The sequence below is a fragment of the Urtica dioica genome, chromosome 11, assembly GCF_054948205.1.
Source record: "Urtica dioica subsp. dioica isolate 48M chromosome 11, U.dioica_male_clone48M_v1_H2, whole genome shotgun sequence".
In the NCBI taxonomy this organism is placed as follows: Eukaryota; Viridiplantae; Streptophyta; class Magnoliopsida; order Rosales; family Urticaceae; genus Urtica; species Urtica dioica.
In genome coordinates, this window is record NC_142766.1 from 21,783,846 (window position 1) to 21,810,883 (window position 27,038).

The following is a 27,038-nucleotide window of genomic DNA, read 5'->3' on the forward strand; positions in this document are numbered from 1 at the left end:
AATCAATTTCGCGCTTATTAGGCTATTGGTTGTAAACTTGTAATGATTCATGTTTCTGTAAAAAAGAAAAAAAGAAGAAGATTAAATTAACATTTAAATTATTAAAGTTGTATGTATGCATTTACATTGTCACTCTTCACGTCACTCACAACCTTCACCTCTCCTTTTTGTCGTTCGATACTTGCTTCTATTAATACCAGAAAAAAAAAAAAACCAATCCCCACTTCAAACTGAACTGTGATTTTGAGACCATTCTTCGTCAAACCTCAAAAGTCAAAACTATTAACTAAGTCAATACTTTTATTGATTCCATAATCTCGCTTTCCCCAAATTTCAGAGGCAACTGTCGAGTTAATACTATTTGTAAATTAGAACAAAAATAAATAAAGATATATATCATTCGCAGCAAAAAAGAAGAAGAAGACGTGATTGCAGGTATACACAGTATATTCCAGTGAATTTTAATATAAAATACAAAGTGCAAAACGCGCCATTAAAGAGTACAAAACTGAGAAAGAAAGCAAACCCTAATACTTTTTGGCGGTTGCAGTTTCAGAATCTGCAGCGATGAAGGTCGTGGCTTTAGTCAGCGGTGGTAAAGACAGCTGTTACGCCATGATCAAGTCCATTCACTTCGGCCACCAGGTCTCTCTCTCTCTCTCTCTGCTAGTTTTCCCGCTAAAATTACGACGAATGCCACTAATCTGATACACGAAGAGCTCTAGTATTTTGCTAATAAATAATAGCCATTGGCACTGAAATTGAATAGATTGTGGCATTGGCGAACTTGATGCCAGCAGATGACTCCATCGACGAGCTCGATAGCTACATGTATCAGACAGTAAGTCTCACTTTTTCAGACCTTGGTCTTTGATCTGAATGCCATTTCTCTATTCACCGAAGAAGTAGTTAAGTCGGTCCGTGCTCTTTCTACTATGATTGTATAAGCTGTATTGTATACGACTGTGTCTTTTTGATTGTTTGGACTATGATTTTATTTTGATTTAGGTTGGGCATCAGATTATTGTCAGCTTCGCAGAATGTATGGGATTGCCACTGTTTAGAAGACGAATCCGAGGATCCGCAAGGCAAGTGTTTTATGCATCGGTTTCTGGTAATCCTTTTTGCGAAGGAAAGACCGAATCTTCGTAGTGTTTTGTTAAAAGGATGTCTATTTACATTGGAAGACTGTAAGAATCAGTCCTTGGGATTTCTCGAACAAAACCTGTGTAGAATTGTGTTGGTATAATTTTGCTTTCTTGTGGATTTGTATCATACTTTGCCGAGAATCTTTTTTAGGTCAGAAAAGAAGGACTCCTTTTAGGTCAAATTATAGGGCTTATGCTAGGTTTAAGTGTGATTCAGGATATATCGAGCCCTCTTGTAGTGGGTCTGAATGTAAGGCTGAATTCAGTTTTTTTTTTTTTTTTTTTTTTTTTTTTTTTTTTTTTTTGTAAGTCTTGTTTTCACATTGTAGTTAAATATGCTTTGATTATATAGGCATCAGAATCTTAGCTATCGATTGACTCCCGGTGATGAAGTCGAAGATATGTTCATGTTGTTAAGTGAAGTGAAGAAACAGATACCCTCTGTCGAAGCAGTTTCTTCTGGGGCCATTGCATCAGATTATCAGAGGCTGCGAGTGGAAAGTGTTTGTTCAAGGTTAGGCCTTGTTTCTCTGGCTTATATGTGGAGACAAGATCAGTCATTGCTTCTTCAGGAAATGGTAATTTATGCAATAGCTTCTGAGTCCTATAACATCAAATTTATTACACCTCACAAGAGAGATCTTTTTTCATTGTAATCAGATAGCACATGGAATTTTGGCTGTTACTGTTAAGGTAACCATAACAACTATTATTTCACTCGTTTAGTTTCTTTCCCATCGTTCTCATAATATTCTTGTGTTTTACTCTCTCCGTACAATATAGGTTGCTGCCATGGGTCTGGACCCCATGAAGCACCTGGGGAAGGATTTGGCTTCATTGAGTTCTTATCTTCATAAGTTGAAAGAGTAAGTGGTTTTCCCCTTGATGTATAATCGGCATTGGAATTGAAATGGTATGTTGATCGTCCATCCTTGGCAGGCAGTACGGAATTAATGTGTGTGGCGAAGGAGGCGAGTATGAGACATTAACACTCGATTGCCCTCTTTTTGTTGTAAGTTATTATCACCTCTTACTCTACGACACAACAAGGAATGTGCGCTTGTATTTCAACATGATATCTGACACAATAAGGAAGCCTTTCCGTAAATCTATCTGGTTTCTTATTTGCCTTCATAAAACTGATGGCTATCAAATCTCCAATTTTTTCACTCTATTGTTTTTGGGTTCCAGAATGCTCGAATTGTGCTGGACGAGTTTCAAGTTATTCTGCACTCTTCAGACTCTATAGCTCCAGTCGGGGTCCTTCACCCTCTGAAATTTCACTTGGAAAGTAAGAAGACAGCACGTGACAGTGACACAGCAGAGATAATCTGTCTGGAGAACAAGGGTTCAGTGATTGAAGTACATGGAGACTCTTCACAAACATGCGATTCTACATCCCAGTCCGTTGCTGAAGTCACCAACTTGATTAAAATTGCCGAAAATAGGCTTCACGTTTCAAAAACGCAGAAGGGTGATCTATTTTCGATGGCTTGCTGGTTGCGGGATTCATCTAAATCCTCGTCAGGTAGTCAATATCTCTACAATCACAAAGTGGTGGCACGCTTTGTTTTTCTCACATTTTTATTTTTAAATTTTACGCATTTATTTTGTGTTTCTCGATTTAATGTTGTATTAGTCCTGCAAGAGGAGCTGACAGCTGTCTTGAGCGAAATCGAGTCGCGTCTTGTGGGATATGGTTTTGGCTGGGAAGATGTTCTGTATATCCATCTTTATGTTGCTGACATGAAGGAGTTTGCTGTGGCAAATGAAACGTACTTGAAATTTATAAAACAAGAGAAGTGCCCATTTGGTGTTCCGTCTCGGAGTACAATTGAACTTCCGTTATCACAAGTGGGTTTAGGTAGTGCATACATGGAAGTTCTAGTGGCAAATGACCACACCAAAAGAGTTCTACACGTACAAAGTATCTCCTCTTGGGCACCCAGTTGCATTGGACCTTATAGCCAGGTACATCTCGTATTTAAGTTGCTAGATCGTCAATGTTGGCTCACAGCTCAGCCAAATGGGATATATGTCTCTAATTCTAGGATTTGTTCACTCATAGGCAACTTTGCACAAGAACATACTTCACATGGCCGGGCAGTTAGGGCTTGACCCTCCGACAATGATCCTGTGTGAAGGAGGTGTTGATGCTGAGTTGGGGAAAGCACTAGAAAACAGTGAAGCTGTGGCAAACTGCTTTAACTGTTCAATATGTACTTCCACTGTCGCGTTTATTGTTTATTGCTCTGCTCACATCCCTACAACTGAGCGATCCCAGGTTCAAGATAAACTAGATGCGCGTATTAAGGAAATGAGGCTTTCTCGTTCTGTTAAAGACAGTTCTTTTGAACCCCTTGACTCCCTTTTTCTCTACATCCTTGTTCCTGATCTGCCAAAAGGGTATTTTTCTTACGCCGTATATCTCCCAACTTCTTGGTGTTCTGGTGAAACTGTTGGAAATCATTTTCCTTTCGTATTGATCAGACCATTGTCACCCCGAGGGATGGGTTATGCGTATACCTTTGCGCATATGTACTCATTAAAGTTACAAAAAAACGAATAATTGTAGAATTTATAGTCTAGAAAAATTTCACTTCTTAAAGTTAAAATCGGCTTATTAATTTCTCAAAACTTCATTTCAATTGACATGTCACAGTTAGTGAACCTGTAAGCACTTGGGTCTCATGTCCAATAAAGTTTAGATCTATCTCAAAAAGCTTGACCGAAGTTAGAATAAGATATTGAGTTAACCGTGTTTTTGGTATTGCAGAGCGCTCGTGGAAATTAAACCCATTCTTTTTGCCCCAGAGGATATTGAAGAAGAAATTGAAACTATGCAAGACACATCTTGCATAAACACCTCTAATTGTTGGGGATTTCAGCATGAAAGCTGGCACGAGGAATGCATTAAAAAATGCCTTATTCGTAGAGAATTATGTTCAGTTCTTTTGTGTGTTACAAATGAACTCAGAACAAAGATCTGTTTTGACCCTTTAGATGCTGGCCAAAGCAAAGGGAACAGTCAAAATTTTACAACCGAGGGGCAAATGGGAGAAGTGTCAAGATTTTGCGTCTATCTTCTCGACAAGGTTGTTATGGAAAATGGTTTCTCATGGAACGACATGATGGTGGGTTCACTTTGTCTGATCATTTCATAGATATTCCTTTGATCATTTCATAATGGTGGTTTTTCTGTTCATGACCTCAGAAATTTCGCATCTTTGATCATTTAAGCTTGATACACGCGGTTTTCTCTTGTTCGGGAATCCTAGTTTTTATTTTTATATTTTACTTTTTTTATATAAATATTACGCAACTATACACTGTAAGCCCTCTGTCTTCTCAAGTGTCTCATTCACTCTCTCTCTCATGCAGTATTTGAGGTTGTATTACCCGTCGAGCCTTCACATGTCTTTTGAGGCACTATCTCTAATGTTCACCAACGCATTTACTGAACTTGCTGCAATGGATCGTCCTATTAAAATCGGTCGTGAGCCCATCTTCAACCTCATTCCAGTCGTCGGTGCCGGTAGCTCTTCCACATCTATGAATGATATAATCACCTGTGAATTATTAGCCCGTAAACATCAAGTCTGACTGCTTTATCTACAAGCATTTATGGGGCTAAATCACGAGCTTTACGAAATGGGTTTTACAAGAACATTTGAAAATTCTTCGAAGGAAAGCAAATATTATCTTGCATGATTTGGTTCAATGATTCAAGAAACGGTTGCTGCATTGCTTCATGAAGTGTTTGTCCTCGCATTTCATGTCACACAAATGGGTAAGTTAGCACTCTATTCAAATCGCTTCAATTTTATTTTTTATGATTGATTTGATTGGTAACAAAACGGGTTTACAAACCGGTTCCTTCTTATCAGGAAACAGATTGTCAATTGCGGGGCCCGAATTAAATGTTTCGATAAACATATATATATCAAAAATGCTAACCATCCCGAATTTTTAATCGGGTTATTCTTACGACTTGACGTGTCCTGCTGACATGGACATTAATTATTATTTAGATTTAGAATTTTTTATTTTGTTAGTTGAGACTTGAGAATTCTAAAAGACATAATTTCAGTAATGTTCACACTTTTTCTCGTTCCTTCCTCTGTTCATTCATTCTCTCTCTCTCTCTCTCTCTCTCTCTCTTTTATAACATCTCAGTTTATCCATTTTTTTAGAGAAAAATCAATTATCTTCATAAAACTATAATAATGGAATCACACTCAATACATAAAGAAAGCCAATCTACTCAGTTTATACTTGTTCGCTCTTGTTCATCTTGTCTTTGCGACTTTGCCTAACAAAAATTTTCATTATTCTTTTAATTTTGCTGTGAACATGTATTTATCTTCTCCTTCCCCTCTCTCTCGAACTGAGATCGATGGTTTCTCCGAAGCGGCGTCGTTTAGGGCTCTAGAATCTTTCCGACCCTATCAAATCTCTCAGATTTCCAACCAAGATAGTCCATATCGGCGTCGGTCCGGTCCATACAGTTAATTAGATTACCTATCTATCACTACAAAGAATATGGATCCGATGCGCCAATATTGCTTCTCCTTTTTTAGTACAGCCGTAGATCAAGAGTACAGCCGTCGTAAATCTACAGTACAGCCGTCGTAAAAGTCCTTTTGGTTTGAATGGAGTGCAACAACCTTTGCCTTGTAAGAGTTTTTCTATTTTTCGTTTTTATTCATGTTTAATTTTACTCTCACTTTCGTCCATATCTCATTGATAGTTTCTGTATGAACTCTCTGTAAATTATTTTTTCTTCTTCACTGCAACGCCTAATTACGTTTGATAGAAAGTTAGGTTTGTAATGGTATTGTGAAGATTATGAACAGACGAGATTACTTCAAATTAACATGCTTTATATAATTGTGCATTGGTATATTATCTTGCAAGTGCTTTTTGGGGACAAAATCAGAATTTTTCATGTTCATTTTTTGTTGAAGCAATACGGATTAAGTGATAGAACAATTATGCATAGTTTGGCAAATGGCATAAAAAATCGAATTAAGAAGAAAACTCTTACCAATAAAACATGACAATTCAACAATTAAGTAATACAGGTAAGTTGAGGCGTAATTTATTACAGATTCAAGATTCATATGCTCTTCGTAATTGATTCAGGTTATAACAATGCCAGTAAATTCATTCTTTCGGTTCAATGTAACCGCTTTTGTCCCCCCTGTGGTGGTTTTCGGTTCTTATGTAACCGCCTCAAATAAAACTCACTCCAAAAGTCATTAAAATTTCCCCCTCTTTCAATTTTAGGGGAATAATCCCCGGAGTTTTTCTTGAGTACCTTGAATCTCAACTCCAAAAAGAATCACAGCAAAACGATCTAGAGCCTCGGCAGTTGCAGCGCTCGTAATCCTTCCGCTAGGCCTGATTTGATTTTTTGTTTTCTATGAGTTGATTAGGTTGGAGTTTCAATGCGTTTTTTCTTTAGTAGTTATAATTGCTTAAGGTTTTTGTTGAAATGTTGCTGATATTTTTGAAAACGAAATGGTGATGTTTCGGGCTTTTGTGATTCAATTTCATGGTTTGCTTTGTTTTTGTAATTTGTGGAATCTAGATCTGTTTTTTAGTGCTATATAGTCATGCTTTATGTTATTTTGCCCAATTGGAATCTAAGATAATCGAAGCCCTAGTCGCCGAGTCTACTATCACTGTAAGTGTTTGTTTTTCTTTATTTTCTCTATGTGTGGTATCTGAGTGCTTTGAAGGGTCGTTTTAGGGATTTCTTTTCCATAACAATCCTTAGAGCTGTTATAATTGGATCGTCTTTGTTAATTGTTTCTGTTTGTTTAAGTTCTGATAAAATAGCGGACCTTTATAGCTCATCTGTTTTTTTCTTTAGATTTGAGGTTTTCGATGTCAGATAATACAAGAACTGCAAGGTGGGTTACGCAGTTTCAGTGTCTGTTGTTTCTTTTTATGTACTGATACTCGAGGATTATAGGTGCTCTTTTCCTTGTATAATCATATCATAGCCAGTGGTATATTGGCTTGGGAAGAAAAAATGTGAATTCCTTTAGTATTCTGCTGGAATATTCTGCTCTTTTTCTTCACATCCTCTGTTGTGACCCGTTTTTTTATTAGTTCTTTTCTTCTTTGGATGTTTTTTTTTTTTTTTTTTTTTTTTTTTTTTTGGGTCCTCTTATCAGGACTATCCCTCTGTCTGTTTGGTTTTCCCTTCTTAGTTTTCTTTACGCATTAGGGAATTCATATGTGCCCACCTAGTCTTTGCTCATATGTGCATAGGATTTTTTTTCTAGCTTATGCCAATTGTCCTTTACTTGTCTTTTTTGCTCCTCTTCTCTTTGGATTTCTTAAGTGTGCTCTTTTCTGATCAGCAATGTAGTTTTTTTCTCCTTGCTATATGCTCTGAACAAATTTTCAACGTGTTTAATAACTCTCATCCTTTGTTCTCATAGACATATAATCACTTTATACGCCAATCTTCTCAAAATTTTGTTATTTACCTAAATAATTAAATATTTACTTATTGATATTAATATTCTCTTTGTCTTTCTTCGGTTCATTTCTGTAACCGCTTTCTCTCCCTCTGTGGAAATTTTTTGGTTCCTTGTAACCGTTTTCAAATAAAACAAATATTATATGATCAAATTCCAAAGATAGTACACAAAAAGATTACAAAGATGATTTTTCTCCTTGCTCACTAATAATAGAACACAAAGATAGTACAAGGCAGCTTTAAAATTCTTTATTTTCTTTGTATAGTGAACAAAAAATATAAAACTTTCTTACGTTACAGTTTTGTTTCCTGAATAATGATTTTTTAAATAGTTAGTTACTCTTTTGCAGTTCTTTTTTGCAGTTTTTCGGGCAGTTTCTTTTTGCAGTTTCCTTTTGCAGTTTTTTAGGCAGTTATTGCAGTTTCTCTTTGCAGTTTTTTTACAGTCACTCTGCAGTTCCATTTCAAGATCGAGATCGTGGCTGTTTTTTCTGGAAACCAACTCTTCTCTTTACTTATAAAACCCGTTCCATACCTGCTCTCCTCAATATCTTAACACCTAAAACTTTCTCTCCCAACCATCATTTCCAACATGTTGCCTCCCTCAAATACCATCAGCCAAACAGACTCATTGTCTCATAGAGAAAAACAAAATCACACTCTCCCAGATAATCAAGATGTACAAAATCTTGATCTCTTAGCCATTGCTTTATTTGTATACGTCTTAGCTCAGAAAAATAATCATAATTGATAGACTCTTTGATGCACTGTCGAAGGCATGGAATCCACGAGAAAATTTCTCCATACAACCTCTTGGAAAGAATATGTTCTGGTTTCATTTTGAAAAGGATGCATATCTGAAAAAAGTTATTCGAGGAGCGCCCTGGCATTTTGACAAAAGTCTCCTAATCATAGACATCCCTACAAATCTCTTTCCACTGCCTAAAGAAGATTACATCTCTCTCCACTTCCCGTTTTTTTACTTCCTAATGTCCTTTGTATCCCCAACATCTCTACTTCATATCAGCACTTCTATTTATACATAGTTAAATCTTGTAATTCAATAGTTTTTATCTTGAAGTTACATGTGTATTTTGTTTAATGATATACTTTCGATGTCCTTGTTTTTGGTACATCTCCTTACGCCCTCTCACACTTTCACCTAGAAATTCTTTAAATAAAATTTCAATTCATAAATATATCATAATTTAAAAGGGTTCAACTTTTGAGTTTTTTCACTCAGATTCTCCTTTGTTAAGGAACAGAACGTAGTCTTATACTTAAAATTGATGGGAACAAATCATGAACAATCTAGTTAAGGAACAAAATGTGGTCTTATATCTATATTTCCTTTATTCCACATTCTGCTTATGTATATTTTTAATTTTTGGCAATATATACACTTTTCTTTTATAAAAAAAAAAGACTTCTCTTTGTTTCTTTGTATCTCCCGGTCTATATGGAATGCAAGGAATAAAATGATCTTTGAAAACATTAAGAAAGACCCTTACCAGATTACCTCGTGGATGTTAAATTTTCTTCTTGAATTTCAGTCTGCCCAATCCAGACGCTCATCTTCTATTAGTTTGCCGAGTGGTCCTGACCCCAAACAGGACCGCTCCCAAGCAAGATGGGTACCCCCAAGTTGCGACCTCTACAAGCTCAACGTCGATGCCTCAATTTCAAAATCTTCTAACTTTATTGGAGTTGGAGCTGTTATTCGCTTTTCTTCTGGACTGGTTATGGCTGCATTGGCTCAAAATCTCCCAGGCAAATTCACGGTCAAAGAAGCTGAAGCTCTCGCTCTCCGCTACGGCTTGTCTTGGGCTTTGGACGTGTTTCTCGCCTATCCACTTTGTGGAGTCAGATGCTAAGACGGTGGTGCAAGCTTTGGAATTGAAACTTTTTTCAAGATTGAGTTTGGTTCCATTCTGTCTGATGTATCTAGTTTATTGTCTAACTTTCCAGGAGTAAAGTTGTCTCACTTTTATAGGGAAGCCAACTTGGCAGCCCATGGGTTAGCAACTTACGCTCTTTTCATAGATGATAAACTCGTTTGGCTGGAGGATTCTCCTCCTTCGATAGAGTCTGTAATTAATCAAGAATGTTTGTGATTAATAATAGATTTCTATTTTTCAAAAAAAAAAAAGAAAGCCACAGAGGGCACAAAATAACCGCCATTTAGACAATGAATGAGATAAACTACCGGACTCGATCAACGCTGTGAGAACTCCCAACCGACCAGCCATTCCGACGAGCAAATCTTGATTCCTCCGACACCGAAAGGCAGCTCGCCAAAAAAATTCCGATTTTTAAATTTATATTTACTTTAAAAAAATACTCCGATTCAAACAAAACTATCTAGTTGGTTCCATAATTCCATATACTCATATAGATTCCAGAGAGCCACGAATGGATGATACTATTTCCAATGATGTTCATATTTATTTTTTATTTGTAATTATTGGTGTTTTTATAAATTTTTTGAATAATTATTATTTGTGATATTTGAGAAATTCAAACTTTTTTTTATGGAAATGTTTACTTGTTATTCTGGCTATGGAGTCTGGTGTAAACTATTTGTATTTAATCGTGGTGGTTTTATATTTTTCTTTTTACTTGGAGGTTTTATGTTCTGTTTGTTTGTTTAAAAAATAGTGTTTTTTTTAAGGAGTTCAAAAATGACGATAAATAGTATAAAATGTAAGATAATAAATGAAGAGAGAGAAATATTATTTTTTAAACATAAATAATAACTCTACGATGATGACATGTAAAAGAGATAACAAGTGTACAATAATGAGTGAGTCGTTACTTTAAGCTCACCACAATTGCTCGTGCTTAATAGCATCCCTCTATATATATTCACCTTGTTGTGTATTATTTTCTTCATTGCCTTCATGAGAAACATTAAATTAACACACTAGAGATAAAAATAGGTGAACCGTGTTTTTCCCATATTCCTATTATATTGATTACCATTTTTATAGAACAACAAGCGGAATAACCCGCACGTTGTTGCGGGATGCTTAATGTGTTATTAATAATTAATTATCTAAATAATTTATTTTTTTGTGATGACAAACATGACATTAAAAAAATTACAAAAAGATTTAAATTATATATAAGCTAATCTTATAAATAAAAAAACTATGTTCATATTAAAAAAATCCACAAATTTCTTTCTATTAAAAAATAAGGTATTTTATAGATTATCATATTCAAAGTATTATATATGTACTGAAATTTGAAAATTAAATATTATTTATCTATGATAGTAAAACATATACAAAATTTATTATGTATAGATTTTGGTCATATAAATTAATGAACTGCAATAATAAATATGTAGTCGGAAGAAATAGAATATATTTATATGTACGTATTCACAGATGCAAATAATATATTATTTAATAATGAGAGCAACATAATTTATAAATTTATACATGGATATATTAAATTAATTAATATCAATAATAAACATATAGTTGAATGAACTATAATATATATGTATTCAAATAGTGAAACTATATATTATTTATATGTGACATAAAAATATGTATATGGAACCTATTACTGAATTAATTCCAATGAAAATGAGCTCCTTTGAAGTAATATATATATATATATATATATATATATATATATATATATATATATATATATATTCTTTTTTTACTGATTAGTGAAAAAAGTACTTTCTTGAATCCATAAAATAACATTGCTCCCATTAATACATACTCAAATAAAAAAACCTACTAATAATTAAACGGAATTGAAAGCCCAATATTAAGCAAAAAACAGAAGCCCCAAATTTGGTAGAGCCGCATAAAATCTCTGATCTCTCTCTCTCAATGCCGATTAGTCTCTCTCTCTCTCGCTGATTAGGTTTTATGCTGGGGTTTTTCAGTTGACGCGTTTGTATTCGGTTAATTGGATAAGGTAAGATTTTCTTCCTCTCATTTGTTTGCTTCTTTATCGATTTAGTTTCTGCTGATTTCCTATTTTACTAAATTCGTTTCGTGTATGTGTTGCACTGTGATTCTAATGAGAAACGCATTGAAATACTGACCTGTGATTTATTTTTTCTTTCTTGTTTGATGCGAAGCTATAAATTATTCCGATCTAACACACAATCCGATTTTTATAGCGGTCTCGACTCTCCTCCGTCTGTCTTTCCCAAATCCATATTATTCCGCTTCGCTTGGCTCCGTTGGAATACTTAATTGGTTGGGGGTTAGATCGGAAAGATGTACGGATTCGAAGCCATGACGTTCAACATCCACGGAGGGTACTTGGAGGCGATCGTCCGCGGGCACCGCGCGGGGCTGCTGACGGCGGCGGATTACAACAACCTGTGCCAGTGCGAGACGCTGGACGACATCAAGATGCACCTGTCGGCCACGGAGTACGGCCCGTACCTCCAAAACGGTGAGTGCGATCTATCCGATCCCATGGAGCTTAGGGTTTGGTTTTGGTTGTTTATAGATCTGAAATCGCAGAGGCGTCGCCGCTGCACACGACTACGATCGTGGAGAAGTGCACTCTCAAATTGGTGGATGAGTACAAGCACATGCTTACCCAGGCGACCGAGCCGCTCTCCACCTTCTTGGAGTACATCACGTGAGTCACCCTCTCTCTCTCTCTCTCTCTCTCTCTTCGATCATACGTATTCATGAATCTCTTCTCTTCTCTCTTCTCTCTGCGCGTAGATATGGTCACATGATCGACAATGTTGTGCTGATTGTGACGGGGACTCTGCACGAGAGAGATGTGCAGGAACTCCTGGAAAAGTGCCACCCCCTCGGCATGTTTGACAGCATTGCCACGCTGGCAGTCGCTCAGAACATGCGCGACCTCTACCGACTCGTCCTTGTCGACACTCCCCTCGCTCCCTACTTCTCCCAGTGCATCACCTCCGAGGTACGCTCCCATTCACCATTCATTCTCTCAATCCGATTCTTGTTTTCTTCATCTTCTTTTCTTTCCTTCTTATTCTGTCAAGGACTTGGACGATATGAACATTGAGATTATGAGAAACACTCTGTACAAGGCATACCTTGAAGATTTTTACAGGTTTTGCCAGGTCAGTTAAGCAACATCAATCATCACATCACATGTCTTCCTATTCTTGTCTAACTTGCTCCTTTCCACAGAAACTAGGCGGAGCCACAGCTGAGATTATGTCTGATCTACTTGCTTTCGAGGCTGACAGGAGAGCTGTGAATATCACCATAAACAGGTATTTTAGCATTAACGGTGCTAGTGATATCTCTTTGAAGTTCAACCATCTGTTTGATTGATACTCGTTTTAATGCTTGCTGTTCCAGCATTGGCACTGAGCTTACCCGAGATGATCGAAGGAAGTTGTACTCCAGTTTTGGCTTGCTGTAAGCGCTCTCGTGTCTTTCATTTGCGGTGTAAAAGAAGACATATGGGCTGATTTATTTGGTGCAGGTACCCATATGGGCATGAGGAACTCGGTATCTGCGAGGACATCGATCAGGTATGAATGTGAATGTTGTGAATGGGAATGTGAATGTTGTGAATGTGAATGTGAATGTGTTGCAGGTGCGGGGCGTGATGGAGAAGTATCCGCCGTATCAGGCGATATTCTCGAAGCTGTCGTACGGAGAGAGCCAGATGCTGGACAAGGCCTTCTACGAAGAGGAAGTCAAACGGCTGTGCTTGGCATTTGAGCAACAGGTTAGCTCAATTACACCAGTCAGGTTAGCAACAGGTTCTCTCTTCTCTGTCTTTTAACTCTCACTCCTCATGTGCAGTTCCACTATGCCGTGTTCTTCGCCTACATGAGGCTGAGGGAGCAGGAGATCAGGAACCTGATGTGGATCTCCGAGTGCGTTGCTCAAAACCAAAAGTCCAGAGTTCACGACAGTGTTGTCTTCATCTTCTAGCCCTAACCTCTGAATCGTTATATCTTTTGTACATCAAAATATCACAGATGGATTCCCTGCGATCTCATCACCCGCAATGACATTGCTTTGGAATGAACTACCTTTTTATATGTTGTATTCGTTTATTTAAATAATAAAATTAAGTTTATATTTGATACAAATGCATGTTGGTTTGTAAGGAGGCATTCGAACTTCTATATTTTGTGATCTCATTAATAAATGTCGCAGATGCGATTGAATTTTAGATATGTCAATATTATGTTTTTTTTTTGTTTTTGGTCTTTCCAAGTCACGAGAATTAATTGCGAGGTTTTAGCGCTTATCTATAGTGGATGATGTTTATAATACTAGAAATGCGCAAAGTGGTTGACCGGTTAAAACTATAACCATTTTAAATGGTTAACAATTAACTATTAACCGTTCAAAACGGTTAAAAGATTTAGTTAGTTAACCGTGTTTTTAAAACAGTTAACCAATTAATCGTTGGTTTCGATAATATTTTTTCTTGATAGTTGGTTAACCGCAATTAATCATGAAATAACTAGTTAAAATTAATCGTTTAGTTAATTTTGACGGTTAAATTTGACCGTTCATTAATTTTAACTAATTAAAATATAGATTAATTTACCTGTTAGAAAATGCACACTTCTACTTCTCATAGTTTCGCCTATCAATAAGAGAACTAGCATCCGTACAAGAAGCCGCCTTATCCATTCTAAGCGATAAGTCGAGATCCATGCAACCAAAAACAATCATCATGTTCTATTTCCAATCCTTAAAGTTGTTACCATTGAGGACCATAACCCAATTAAGTTTATATTTGATACAAATGCATGTTGGTTTGTAAGGAGGCATTCGAACTTCTATATTTTGTGATCTCATTAATAAATGTCGCAGATGCGATTGAATTTTAGATATGTCAATATTATGTTTTTTTTTTGTTTTTGGTCTTTCCAAGTCACGAGAATGAATTGCGAGGTTTTAGCGCTTATCTATAGTGGATAATGTTTATAATACTAGAAATGCGCAAAGTGGTTGACCGGTTAAAACTATAACTATTTTAAATGGTTAACAATTAACTATTAACCGTTCAAAACGGTTAAAAGATTTAATTAGTTAACCGTGTTTTTAAAACAGTTAACCAATTAATCGTTGGTTTCGATAATATTTTTTCTTGATAGTTGGTTAACCGCAATTAATCATGAAATAACTAGTTAAAATTAATCGTTTAGTTAATTTTGACCAAAATGAATGGTTACATTTGACCGTTCATTAATTTTAACTAATTAAAATATAGATTAATTTACCTGTTAGAAAATGCACACTTCTACTTCTCATAGTTTCGTCTATCAATAAGAGAACTAGCATCCGTACAAGAAGCCGTCTTATCCATTCTAAGCGATAAGTCGAGATCCATGCAACCAAAAACAATCATCATGTTCTATTTCCAATCCTTAAAGTTGTTACCATTGAGGGCCATAACCCAATTGAGATTAGCAGATACAACATCAACATAGAACAATGCAATCACATAAACACAAAACCAAATAAAATTAACCTCAATTAGCAATAATATTCAAATAATGGTAAATCTCATCCCAAGATACCTAATGCAACATCAATATCAAGTCTTTGGACAATAATATTAATTCCTAACGGTATTCTTATTGTAATGATCAAACACTAACAATAAGGCTTGTCAAATAATTAATCTATCTCTGGATCGATCAATTATTTACAAGTAAAACTTTATTATTGTTACATGTTTATCATCACAAATGTGTGTATGTAATTTGGTCAGCCACTAATATTCTTTCCCGTCTCCCTCTCTCTCTATCTCTTTGGTAATCGTCTGAAGCTCACCTTCTAATTTTAGTTAATCTCTCTCTCTCTCTCTCTCTCTCTCTCTCTCTCTCTCTCTCTCTCTCTCTCTCTGGTAATCATCTGAAGCGTTCATCCTTGTCTTTGGAGTTCGAACATCTCAGCGTGATCTCTCCTCCTCTTCCATTGCTAATATTGGGTACATTTTTTTCTTCTTTATTTTTCAATGTTTTTATATATACTAGCTTGTACCACGTGCTAACGCTAATTTATATGTATTGAGTTATGATTTCAAGTTTAAAAGATATTTAATTCATTTTGAAAAATTCATAGACGAAAACGCATATCTGTCTGATAACCGATTACTGCCCGGGCGGAGAGCTGTTCTTGCTTCTTGAGATGGATGCTGAGTACGAAGGCAATGTTGAGGTACGCTGTGATTAATTTGTTGTTTTTGTGGTTTGAGGAGTGTGGTCATGCTTTGAAATGGCTGGCAGGCCTCGGGAGAGGACTACTCGGTGGAGCCCGCTGACACGAGGAGGCCGTTCCGTGCCCTCCTTGACGTTGGGCTGATCAGGACCACCACCGGAAACCGCGTGTTTGGTGCTCTCAAGGTACGTGTCTGTCTACGAGAAGGTTGATTGGTATGTATAGAATAGAGAGTGGTGATTGATGGGTGATGATGATGTCAGGGTGCCCTTGACGGAGGACTCGACATTCCGCACAGCGACAAGCGGTTTGCAGGGTTTGGCAAGGACAGCAAGAAGCTGGATGCGGAGGTGCACCGCAAGTACATCTGCCGCCGATATCGTTTGCTTGCAATCCATGATTTATTCATTTGTTTGTTGGTAAACCAACGAAAAGAAATAATCACATAATAGTTATGATAGCTCAACTTGCATAAAGCTGTGTGGTTCTCATGTTTCTCTTTGGTTTTACTTCCAAAACTTAGCTTAAACACGCTCAACAGTGGTTTGTTTTGTTGCATTGCCCACCTTGGGACAAACACTAACGTGATGTCAACTTAATCATGTTGAAACTGTGCATTATATTTATTTTTGTGTGGATTTGTATGCAAGTCATATCATGAATGTCCTTTTCCTTCTAGTTTTCTTTTTGTTGGTCCTAATAATTTCTATTTAGTTGAGCATTACCCACCAGCAATAACTGTCATTAGCCATGGATGACAGTGACATGAGTGAGGTGTCAAGTGTGTGATTGTGTCGCTTTCACATGTCTAAGGTTCGGTAACTATTGAGTTTATGTAAAAGAAAAGTGTCTTGCTCTGTAAGACAACTTATTCAGAAAGCAAGAAGATCAAAATGCTAATTACCTTGCCGGATTTTTAGTTGTGGAGTATCATAAAATTTGGTATTGCCTCTTTTCTTCTTGTTTTGACACAGTCTTCAAGTTCAAGCTGGTTATGATAATTTGCATGAATCGATACGTTTTTTTTTTGGACACCCATGTTTTGTCATCTTTATACAACTGCAAACCCTTTCCCGAGAGAAATATAGCACATCAATTATTCATGATTTGTCTTGAAGCCAACAAACTAGGGTTGATATTGATTTCATCATTTTGAATATGATGTCATCCCATCTTTTACCTCCTGATGGGCAACACATTTTGATAGCGACCTTGTACTAGAAATTACCTTACAAAGAATTTTCTCTTGATTCCATTTTATTGACAAAAGTATACAAAGTGTTAAATTTTCTCTCCCTTTGTTTCCTTTCCAAAGTATTGGGGGACCTTTTTTTTTCTTTCCCTTTTCTTCTTTTGTTTTTCTCTCTATTATGGCAAAAAAAAAAAAAAAAAAAAAAAATATTTGTGACTCACTCACTCCTTGTTTACGCCACATGGTTGAGGGGACCATATCATGGCTGGTTTATAGATGGCATATACGTGTATGGAAAAACAAAAGGAAAATAAGCAAATCACCAACATACGTGTAGTAGAGTTGAGAAAGCTTAATAAATTGTAATTTAAAGCATAGCTCACGCTAGCAATGAAATCATACCGGTCTCACTTGTGGCCCACAACTCCCATGTGAAATATAATTAAAAGGGGTTGTTAAGACTAATTGAGATTAAGAGGATGTATTCTACACGAGAAAAAGAGGCGTGTAATACTATAATGAATATATAGTTGTATTAATTTTTGAGCGTAAGAAGCAAAAAGAGAAAAATTGTTTTGTTCTCATTTTACGTAGACAAGTTGTTTGGTAGCTTTACCCTTGTACTACAACATCTCTAGAAGTGGTTGCTTGAGAGTGATTTTAATCTTAAAACTACGATAAATGGATTAGTGGTATATTAATTTATTAACTAATTCACTAATAAATAAATAAAAATTATGCTAAAATAAAGACAATAAGTAGACAACTCTGAGGCATAGATCATCCACATGTAAATCGTATGTATTGGAATAAAAGTAGAATAAACCAATCACATCTTTCACGTGATGCTTATGTGGTTTAAAGTTTAAACAGAAGTGATTTTTCAATTTCTTAGCCACTAGTCAGAGACTCAGAATAGATACTAAGCAGACTGTCGGTGATGTTTTTTCTTCTGAAATTATCATATATTTTTGCTCATTATTCATTGCCTTTGTTTTTTTTCTTTGCCGTTATATTCGTTTGTAAATTAATGATCTCCCCCATACTGGCAAGTGTATTGATATTCTAGCCCATAACTCCCATATTTATGTAAAAAAGGCTAATTTATTTAATAACTTTGTGTATATATGGATTTCAAATGTACAATTATTATTATATTGAAAAAAATCTCATACTATAGACGAAAAACTTGTGGTTCCTAGCATAACTTTGTTGTTAATTTGACACTGCCTTTAAAGCGGATGTAATTGATTCAATCTTCACTCGCAGCCAAACTGCCTTAAATAAAAAAGACGAAAAACTTCTCATATGAACTCATTAAATTTAGGCCAAAAAAATCCGGTGGATTCCCATTTTTCTTAGATATTATAAAGAAAGAAAAGAAAGTAAATGTTACTCATTATTATTTATATTTGCTCATTTCATTTTAGATTGATTGTGGTTTGGTTAATATTGTTTGATAAATATTGAGATGAATCGTGGTTAGCTTGGTATGGTTTTTTTTTTATTTAATAGCAAAATTAGTTTGATATTGTTGATGCATGCATTTAAGTTTATGTTAAGCTGATTTTTGTATATTAATAAATTATTTCGAATAAATATATATGTATAGCAAATTTTTATTTTAAATGATCTTATTTAATTTACGCCAGCCACCAAATTTTCTATCGATTTATTTTTCTGTTGGTTTTTTTCCCCCTTAATTTTTCGAAACTTTTTGGTGGATATTCTCTTGGTGGGTATTCGGGTAATTTGAGATTATTGGTAAATAATGGACCCAACACAACAGTGTGGTTTATTGGCAGTAATTTATTCCTTGGTTACACTTTTACAGTTACATGGGCGTGAATATGATTGACCTTTTGAATCAAACGCTGCTCTACAGAATCTATAAGACTCTTTCAAAGTCGTACAAACTGACTTTTCTTTGAATTTTTTATAATAATAATGAAAAAAACGGTAGGTGAGCAATTTTGATATTAATCTATGCATGACTATGTGTGTATTTTCAGAAATAAATAAATTCGTATACGATACACTAACACCGTGGATTTGTTTTGCATTTTATTCAAATACCACCAGTCCTTTTTCTAATTTTATTTTATTTTATTTTAAAGGGTAATAGAGCAACTATTCATTTTCTCTTTACTTGAGAAATAAAAGTTTATCAGTTCCATATTTAGCATAACAATTATTCAATAAATTGAACATTATTATAAAAATAAATCAACAATATTCCAATCAAGATTCTGTAGCTTGTTTGTGTGTGGCATGAAAATAACTTCGCTAATAAAAAATTTATTTGTTCTGTATTCTTTTTTTTTTTAATTGTTAATATAATTCCTAGGATTTTGTTACATTTCGCAAAGTAATGGGTTATATTACTATTATATTTTTTTTTTGAAAAGCAAAGTAGTGGATTTGGTGGTAAGACAGAGAGACGAACGACGCAACACAACCGAACTAAAAGATAACTGTAAAAATAACTGTAAAGAAGGGTAAACAAGTAATATAAGACGAAAGTGAAGGGTAATTCCGTATATAAGGTCCAAAATGTTAACAGAGGAAAAAGCAAAAGGGACTGTACCTGCAAATAGCAATTGCAGAGATAAGAGAGTTTATAGAGAGAGAAACAGCCCAGTTTCAAAGAGAGAGAGAAAGAGAAGGAGATCTGAGTCGTTTGAACTGAGTCAGCGAACGAGTGAGATCGCCTTTTCAATTTCGGCCTGAGAATTATCAAAGAAAAAAGGACGATCTTTACCGTTAGATCTCCATCTCCTACAAGGCTACAATCCTTACTGGCCGTTAGATTTCGCTCATCCTCTCTATCTTTGTCTCTCTCTCTCTCATCTTAATCAGAGCTCTTACCCGAAGATTCTGAAAAAAGAAAGAAGCTTTTTCGAGTCAAAATTGCTTGCTTGGTTTCGATTCTCGGGTACTTTTTCTTACTTTCTTGCTTTCGTTTTTCTTGTAATTTTTGTTCTTATGCTATAATGAAGATTGAGAAGGTTAAGTAGAGGAAAAAAATGATAATGAGAAATTGAAGTTCAAGTACTGGTCTTTAATTTTTGTGAGTTATGAGTATAAAAACAATGTTTGAACTAGTTAGATTAGTGACTCGGTTTATTAGTTTTCTTTGAGATCTAAAGATAGTTTACTCAAGTAAAACAAATTCAAATTTTAGCTAATTTTTTTTAAGGTCAATTATACAGCTATTTATTGTTTCATAGGTTTATTCCATTCTAAAGATCGATTCTTTTTAGGGGCTTCGAACTCATTTGATTTTTTTTTTTTTTAATTTACTTGCGTTCGCAGATTTGAAGTTGTGTAGTATCTTAACGACACCGTGATGGAATTTAGGGTTAGGGGTCTGAGTGGAATATCCGTGATTCAGCATCAGAAATGGCTGATTATTTGGCAGTGCTGAAGAATTCTTGGTGTAATTGAGCTTATGATTGAGTTCTTTTGAGTGAATTTGCGTTGAAATTGCTGAGTAGGCGATTTCTTGGGCTGAACTGTTAGAAAGCTCACAGATTTTGTTGAGATTTAATTGGTCTGGAACGATAGTCATCTCTTGGGTTTTGGAGTAAATGGGAAAGGCGTTGGCTTAGAGACGAAACTGTAAATTCAAGCTTACGAATCAAACAGACCACAATGGAAGATTTTTCAAAGTATTCTCACAGCCCCGCACATGTAGCGGTTGCTCGGCGAGACTATGCTGGACTTAGACGGATAATCTCGTCTCTGCCTCGGCTTGCCAAAGCTGGCGAGGTTTGCAATGAGAGTGAATCTGTGGAGGCTGAGCTCCAAGCCGATTCTGTCTCTGCTGTCATCGATCGCCGTGATGTCCCAGGTCGCGAGACGCCTCTCCATCTCTCCGTGCGTCTGAGGGACCCGATTTCGGCGGAGATACTAATGGCAGCCGGTGCAGATTGGAGCCTTCAAAACGAGCATGGTTGGAGTGCTCTCCAAGAAGCCGTTTGCACGAGAGAGGAGACAATCGCTATGATCATCGCACGGCACTACCAACCACTCGCTTGGGCTAAATGGTGTCGGAGACTCCCCAGAATAGTCGCGTCCGCGGCGCGTATACGAGATTTCTACATGGAGATAACGTTCCATTTCGAGAGCTCGGTCATTCCTTTCATCGGAAGAATAGCACCTTCTGATACGTATCGCATTTGGAAGAGGGGTTCGAATCTTCGCGCCGATATGACCCTCGCGGGTTTCGACGGGTTCCGAATTCAGAGGTCGGATCAAACATTCCTGTTCCTCGGGGAAGGATACTCCGCCGAGGACAGTAATCTGAATCTGTCGCCGGGGACTTTGATCGTTCTTTCTCACAAGGAGAAGGAAATCACGAACGCTTTGGAAGGCGCTGGTGCACAACCCACCGAACAAGAAGTTGCCCACGAAGTGGCTTTGATGTCTCAGACTAACATGTATCGCCCGGGTATCGATGTTACTCAGGCTGAGCTCATACCCCATTTAAACTGGAGGAGACAGGAGAGGACCGAGGCGGTTGGAAATTGGAAGGCCAAAGTTTATGACATGCTTCACGTCATGGTCAGCGTGAAATCTAGACGAGTCCCTGGTGCCATGACCGACGAAGAGCTTTTCGCAGCGGACGATGAAGAAAGGATAGCGAACGGTGGCAATGACAACGATGACTATGACGACGTGCTGACGGCAGAGGAAAAAATTCAACTTGATTCGGCACTTCGAATGGGAAATTCAGACAGTGTTTGCGACGATGAGGAACAGGATAATGGCTCTACGGGTGCTTATGAAAACGGAGACTCCAATGGTTGTGTCAAGGATAAGGAGAAGAAGAGTTGGTTCGGTTGGAACAAGAAAGGAGGCTCGAAGGCCAACGGGGATGATTTGGACGATACGAAGATGTTGAAGAAGGTCTCGAAGTCTGGTTCAGAACTAAGCAACCTCAAATCAGTTGACCTTCAAAAGTCATCGTCTGAATTGTCGAGCCGGGAGGACTCGATGGACTCTAGGAAGGGGAAGGAAAAGGGCAGCAAGAAGAAGAAAAAGAAGGGCGGTCCGGGCGAGGTTAAGCACGAGAGCGAGTACAAAAAGGGTCTGAGACCCGTTTTGTGGTTGACGCCGGATTTCCCATTGAAGACGGAGGAGCTTCTGCCTTTGCTAGACATTTTGGCCAACAAGGTCAAGGCCATTAGGAGACTCCGGGAGCTTTTGACGACAAAACTGCCACAGAACACTTTTCCTGTCAAGGTAAATGCTTTGCTCAGTACTTGATTTGGTAACAAGGAAAAAAAGACTCGTGCTTGCTTTGATACGAAGGAAATCAATTGTGTGGTCCGTTTCTTATTCGATATTTTGTATTTTCCAAACCCTTCACGACAAAGTCTGTAACTTTGTTTTCGGTGCGGACAGGTTGCGATTCCCATAGTCCCGACCATAAGAGTACTCGTGACGTTCACGAAGTTCGAGGAGCTACAGCCGGCGGAGGAGTTCTCGACCCCGCTGTCGAGCCCGGCCCATTTCCAGGACGCGAAGTCGAAGGAGTCGGAAGGGTCTTCGTCGTGGATCTCGTGGATGAGAGGAAGCCGAGGCGGCGCCGAGTCCAGCGACAGCCTGCGGTTCAAGGACGGTGGCGAGGCCGACCCGTTCCACATTCCGGCGGACTACGCGTGGATCGATGCCAACGAGAAGAAGCGCCGAATGAAGGCCAAGAAGGCCAAGACCAAGAAGCACAGAAAGCATTCCGGCCCCAGGGCCGCCACCGCCACCGCCGCCGCCGGAGATCACCAGCCCAGCGACGATGCCGAAGAAGAAACTCAGCGTTGAGAAGAAACAGAACAGAGAGAGAGAGAGAGAGAAGCTCTCTCATCATTATTCTTTTTGTGCTCACATTCTGACCGTTTGATTCTTGCTTTTGCCCTGTTACCTGACAGAGCTTATAGGATGAGGGTTTACTGGAATATTTTTCTATGGATGATCAGAAGGCCGGTTAAGAGGGTGGTTAGTGAGTGGGTTATATACTTCATGAAAATTGTTGTATTATGTGATGTGAAATTTGAGAGGAACAAGCTCTCGTTTTTTTGTATTTTCCTTTTTTTTTTGTTCTTCAAATAGCGCTTATTTTCCGCTTCTCATGATGATGATGGTCTTGTCTTTTGGCACCGAATCATTGTATCTAAGTTTTATTGATTGGTAATTCATTTTTTCCCTCTTAACTTTTGGCAAGATTTGGGTTTTGGTGAAAATACAAATATGAAGGATTTGTCTTTTCTCCCGATGACAAGTAAAACGACATAACGGTCAGATAGATTTGATTTGACGAAAACTATAGCAGAAGATAACATCACATATTGGCTCGGTAAAAAAAAAAAAACCAGAATAGTGAATGTAATCTCTGGTAACAAACCATATATACATATGCATTGATATTATTGTGATGTGTGAGTGTTAGATTTACAGGGAGTGATGTGACGTTAGTGTCTCTCTACCAGAACCTGTCTCTGTTGACGCTCAAGTAACCAGCCATGACTTTCCCTCCGGTGTTTCTCATCCCATCAATGAGGAAGCACCACGTGGACCCCAAAGCCCCCACAAAAAAGTCAGCCTCGACCGCCATCAAGAAGTTGACCATCGAGTTCTCTGTCGCAGTCTCTCTCCCCAGACCCGCTTCGTACCCTGCCATTGTCGCGTTCCCCGACTGCCTCTTCACGCCCGTGTGGTAGAATCTCCACTCGCTGTACCTCTTCGACTTGTCTATCACTTCCTGAAATACCAAAATTTGAGAGAGAGAGAGAGAGAGAGCTGAGTTTGAGTTTGAGGTTGACCTGCATTTCGGTGGAGAGCCAAATGGAGTTGAGATGAGGGAATCGGCGCCTGATTCGGGCGGCGATTTGCATGTACTCTTCGAACTCGACGACCTTCATTTCGCAGGCTTTGTCTCCCATTCTCACGTGGACGCTCAGCAACGGCCTCGGAAGCCACGCCCCGTGACTCGACCACACGTACTCTTCCATGTTCATAGCCCTCTCATTTCCCTGCGAATGAACACACACACACACACACTCGTCAGAAAAGAAAAAACAAAGAAAAACCTCGTGTATGCTTTGTCTCTTTTCTTCGTATACTGAACTGTAGGCCATTCTTCGTCGCCGGAGAAGCTCCGGACGACCATCCTCGCGGCTTCCTTCCCGAAAGCGGCGTGACGAACGGCGTTCAACAATCCGCACGTGTGCTCGCTTTGATACCTCATCAGATACCGTACAGCCTGAGTCAAGATTTACCGCCCAAGGAGTTATAATCATAATGACAATGATAACGATGATGGTTATAGAGTTGGTTTGTGATGCGAAATCGCTCCAGCGGTACCTGAGCTCTCCACCAGCGGCGGTCCATTTTGCGGTGACGAGCGATTAAGCTGCCATTGATCTCCGTGGTCGGCTGAAGAAAGCTCCAAGGGTGACCCCATACCCTGGACACACATTCATTCATTCATTCGTTCAATTTCATTTTACCGAAACTTTCTTTCAGAGCTGTAAGGGTGACCCCATACGACTCACCTCGGTGTTGTTCCGGACCATATTTGCTTTGAGCTGTAACTCTGCTTTCCCGTCACGATTCCCTTCTTCCACGCCTCTTTGCTCGCAACAAGCACGAACGCCCTATCTCGACACTCTCTCGACGTCTCCGGGAAAAAGTAGCATGACCAACTAGACCTCGACGACCCTGTCAAAAGCCCAAACAGATATCCGATCCAAAAGATGGTGAGTCATTCGATGAAAAGTCGTAATCTTGACTCCGTGAAAAGAGAATGAGAACTAACATCGGTTTATTAAGGTCTTGCGGTTTTACCTGTACAACCACGGTGATCGGCTCGGTTGTAGTACCCGGTCACCAAAACCCTCTTCTCGTTGACTGCGATGGCGAAAAGCCCGGCCATGCCAGCGATCTGAGCTCCGATTCCGAACCCCGGCTCGGTCTCCCAGTCAGCCACGAGGAACCTCACACTCGAGTCCGAGCAGTCCAGAGGATGCTGATGGAGCCACAAGTCTCTCTGCACTTTCCTGGTCAAAGGGTAGTTCTCCTCATCAGACCCAACCACCTGGTCAAAGTCAAAACAAAAGGTCAACAATCACTGAATCCCGAGCTCAGTTCGGTTCGAGTGCACGTACCCACGGAGGATAAGAGCCCTCGCGGGACGACGAAGAATCCTGGTTCGCAGCACCAGGGAACATATCGAGCTCTCCTCTCCAGCCACTCCACGGAGGAAAAACGCTCGAATCTCCGATTCCTCTGCGATCGAGTCTCTCGTTCCTTTGTCTTCTCAGCCGGCAGTTCTCCAAGTGAGGACCGGCCGGGACGCTCGACTCGTTCACGCCCAGCCTCTTCAGATTCTCCGACGGAGACGAGCTCGTGAGAATCGCCGTCCAAGCCGAATCGAGCAACAACGACTCCGCTTCGCGATCATCGTCGCCGCCGGGTAATAATTTCTCCCCCGATTTCGCCTCCGCATCGATATCGCATTCCGTTCCTAAATCAATTCGTCCCGAAAAAAAAAAAAAAAAAACAGATGTGGTCGTGAGTTTAATTAGTCCTCTGTTTAGTTTCTTCGAGTCTATGAATTCATCAAGAAGCTAACTCTAACTTTGATTACTTTCAACACACTCTTTCATCAAAACCTTTTTTGTCAATATAACTCATGAGTCATGGCAAAGATTTCCTAGGAATTCAAGCAAAGCGAAAGAAAAAAAAAAAAGGTGAGGTCGAAACAGAATTTGATAAATAAGTAAATAAAAGAAAAGAAAATAGAAAACGGACTCACTGATGATATCTGAGGTGGAAAAAGCGGCGAGGTGAAATGGGACGAGCGAAGTGAGAGCAGCGACGAGAAGAGAGGCTAAACAGACTCCGCAGAGGAAACCCACAACGCATATCTTGCACTGAAACGAACTTCCCATTTGCAGAGCCTTCTGTGAAACTATTCTCTCCAAACTCTTCTGTTTTAAAACCTCCATACTCTCTCAAGAACACAATATTTTTTTATTTACAGACCTTTTTTTTTCTTTTCCCGCCTCCCCAACTAAACACATTAACAGAACTCACGAGGGGGAAAAAAAAAAGAACAACTTTTCTCTTCTTTTCTTTGTGGTATTTTTTTAAAAATAAATTATATCTGGAGATATTTAAGCTTCCAAGGAAGGAATGAAGTGAACGAAGTGTAGCCTCTGAACTGTCTTGATCTCTCCAACCAACTCTCTCTCTCTCTCTCTCTCTCCTTTCTACTAAAAAATAAAACCACGTTTCTTCTCAGAAAAAATAAACCAAAAATAATTTATATACGAATAGGTTTTGTTATCAATAAGCATCAAGGAAAGATGACTGAAAGCTCTTTCTTTTTTTATGCTGGAAAGCTCTACGATTCATGGATCAAACCCGGGGATATATTTTCCCCAGAAAAGTCTTGATGGCGTAATCAATGCTTTAGAATTTAGATATATAAAAAGCTTTTTTTGTAAAACATTTTTATGTTTGTGATACACATGCGTTGTATTTGATGACAAATCACAATGACATGATAATTGTGTAAGTACACTTGGAAAACTCAGAGAAAAGGGGTTTTAATTATCAAAAACACCATGCAGAGAGACACATAACACAGACGACAACTTAATACCCGCAAATAAAAACGAGAGCGAAACAAAAGAGAATCTTATGCAAAAACAGTGTTATTTGCGATAAAAGTTTTTTTTTTTCTTTTCGTTTTCTCTTTTTTAGCTTCTCAAGAAGATAACATTATTTGAAAAACTAAACACCCACATAAGTTGTTGTTGCGCTATCTGCAAAAAAAAAATTCACAAATATCACAGCAACTTTCTACAGTGAAGTCTAAATCAATCATTCCAGAGAGAGAGAGAGAGAGAGAGAGATTTTTAGGTGCAGTACAGTTGGAATATAACTGTGGACCCCACTGTGCTCTCTTCTCACCAAAGTCACATATTTTATTCAGTTTTCTGGATAGGAAATTATACGGAAAGAAAGAAATG

The 27,038-nt window shown here is 38.1% G+C and overlaps 5 protein-coding genes across 7 annotated transcripts; 4 read left to right on the plus strand and 1 right to left on the minus strand.

The window, feature by feature from the left end:
* Positions 1-228: 228 nt before the first annotated feature.
* LOC149382391 (endoribonuclease) lies at positions 229-5,262 on the plus strand. Of its 3 annotated transcripts, XR_016293933.1 has the most exons (14): positions 229-435; positions 551-645; positions 770-841; positions 1,009-1,088; positions 1,501-1,726; positions 1,809-1,841; positions 1,932-2,014; positions 2,088-2,160; positions 2,340-2,676; positions 2,788-3,119; positions 3,217-3,554; positions 3,925-4,282; positions 4,530-4,938; positions 5,036-5,262. XR_016293933.1 is itself a non-coding variant. In XM_089602005.1 (12 exons), the coding sequence occupies exons 1-12, from the start codon at positions 568-570 to the stop codon at positions 4,749-4,751; spliced, it is 2,232 nt and encodes a 743-aa protein (XP_089458131.1). In that variant the 5' UTR covers positions 229-567; the 3' UTR covers positions 4,752-5,262. The 3 variants fall into 3 exon arrangements, 1 of the variants encoding a protein (XP_089458131.1); XR_016293934.1 differs by having other exon boundaries at positions 229-645; positions 5,043-5,262; XM_089602005.1 differs by having other exon boundaries at positions 229-645; positions 4,530-5,262.
* A 6,154-nt stretch (positions 5,263-11,416) lies between these two features.
* On the plus strand, positions 11,417-13,803 carry LOC149382392 (V-type proton ATPase subunit d2). The gene is made up of 10 exons (XM_089600815.1): positions 11,417-11,586; positions 11,795-12,075; positions 12,147-12,267; positions 12,357-12,567; positions 12,650-12,730; positions 12,801-12,886; positions 12,975-13,034; positions 13,102-13,150; positions 13,216-13,350; positions 13,428-13,803. The coding sequence occupies exons 2-10, from the start codon at positions 11,895-11,897 to the stop codon at positions 13,557-13,559; spliced, it is 1,056 nt and encodes a 351-aa protein (XP_089456941.1). The 5' UTR covers positions 11,417-11,586; positions 11,795-11,894; the 3' UTR covers positions 13,560-13,803.
* Positions 13,804-15,776: 1,973 nt separating this feature from the next.
* Positions 15,777-16,392, plus strand: LOC149382393 (large ribosomal subunit protein uL18-like). The gene is made up of 4 exons (XM_089601488.1): positions 15,777-15,809; positions 15,878-15,994; positions 16,073-16,228; positions 16,333-16,392. The coding sequence occupies exons 1-4, from the start codon at positions 15,780-15,782 to the stop codon at positions 16,390-16,392; spliced, it is 363 nt and encodes a 120-aa protein (XP_089457614.1). The 5' UTR covers positions 15,777-15,779.
* A 3,175-nt stretch (positions 16,393-19,567) lies between these two features.
* On the plus strand, positions 19,568-23,211 carry LOC149382394 (Ankyrin repeat family protein). The gene is made up of 3 exons (XM_089601974.1): positions 19,568-19,936; positions 20,317-22,248; positions 22,411-23,211. Exons 2-3 carry the CDS (start codon positions 20,656-20,658, stop codon positions 22,822-22,824), a joined length of 2,007 nt encoding a protein of 668 aa, XP_089458100.1. The 5' UTR covers positions 19,568-19,936; positions 20,317-20,655; the 3' UTR covers positions 22,825-23,211.
* A 77-nt stretch (positions 23,212-23,288) lies between these two features.
* Positions 23,289-26,744, minus strand: LOC149382395 (uncharacterized). Its single transcript, XM_089601975.1, has 8 exons — positions 25,817-26,744; positions 25,167-25,525; positions 24,847-25,096; positions 24,555-24,720; positions 24,364-24,466; positions 24,090-24,262; positions 23,823-24,021; positions 23,289-23,761 (listed from the first exon to the last, which is right to left on the minus strand). Exons 1-8 carry the CDS (start codon positions 26,007-26,009, stop codon positions 23,483-23,485), a joined length of 1,722 nt encoding a protein of 573 aa, XP_089458101.1. The 5' UTR covers positions 26,010-26,744; the 3' UTR covers positions 23,289-23,482.
* Between the last annotated feature and the right edge of the window lie 294 nt (positions 26,745-27,038).

Excerpts from the sequence above, each read along its gene's own strand:
- LOC149382391 (XM_089602005.1), top strand. The coding sequence starts at position 568 with ATGAAGGTCGTGGCTTTAGTCAGCGGTGGTAAAGACAGCTGTTACGCC. Across the intron at positions 1,842-1,931 it reads TTTTGGCTGTTACTGTTAAG|GTTGCTGCCATGGGTCTGGA; the intron begins GTAACCATAACA and ends CGTACAATATAG. Across the intron at positions 2,677-2,787 it reads TTCATCTAAATCCTCGTCAG|TCCTGCAAGAGGAGCTGACA; the intron begins GTAGTCAATATC and ends ATGTTGTATTAG.
- LOC149382392 (XM_089600815.1), top strand. The coding sequence starts at position 11,895 with ATGTACGGATTCGAAGCCATGACGTTCAACATCCACGGAGGGTACTTG. Across the intron at positions 12,076-12,146 it reads CGGCCCGTACCTCCAAAACG|AGGCGTCGCCGCTGCACACG; the intron begins GTGAGTGCGATC and ends CTGAAATCGCAG. Across the intron at positions 12,568-12,649 it reads CCCAGTGCATCACCTCCGAG|GACTTGGACGATATGAACAT; the intron begins GTACGCTCCCAT and ends TATTCTGTCAAG.
- LOC149382393 (XM_089601488.1), top strand. The coding sequence starts at position 15,780 with ATGGATGCTGAGTACGAAGGCAATGTTGAG. Across the intron at positions 15,995-16,072 it reads GCGTGTTTGGTGCTCTCAAG|GGTGCCCTTGACGGAGGACT; the intron begins GTACGTGTCTGT and ends TGATGATGTCAG. Across the intron at positions 16,229-16,332 it reads ATTTATTCATTTGTTTGTTG|CTTAAACACGCTCAACAGTG; the intron begins GTAAACCAACGA and ends TCCAAAACTTAG.
- LOC149382394 (XM_089601974.1), top strand. The coding sequence starts at position 20,656 with ATGGAAGATTTTTCAAAGTATTCTCACAGCCCCGCACATGTAGCGGTT. Across the intron at positions 22,249-22,410 it reads AGAACACTTTTCCTGTCAAG|GTTGCGATTCCCATAGTCCC; the intron begins GTAAATGCTTTG and ends CGGTGCGGACAG.
- LOC149382395 (XM_089601975.1), bottom strand. The coding sequence starts at position 26,009 with ATGGAGGTTTTAAAACAGAAGAGTTTGGAGAGAATAGTTTCACAGAAG. Across the intron at positions 25,526-25,816 it reads TTCCACCTCAGATATCATCA|GAACGGAATGCGATATCGAT; the intron begins GTGAGTCCGTTT and ends GAATTGATTTAG. Across the intron at positions 23,762-23,822 it reads GGCTCTCCACCGAAATGCAG|GAAGTGATAGACAAGTCGAA; the intron begins GTCAACCTCAAA and ends TTGGTATTTCAG.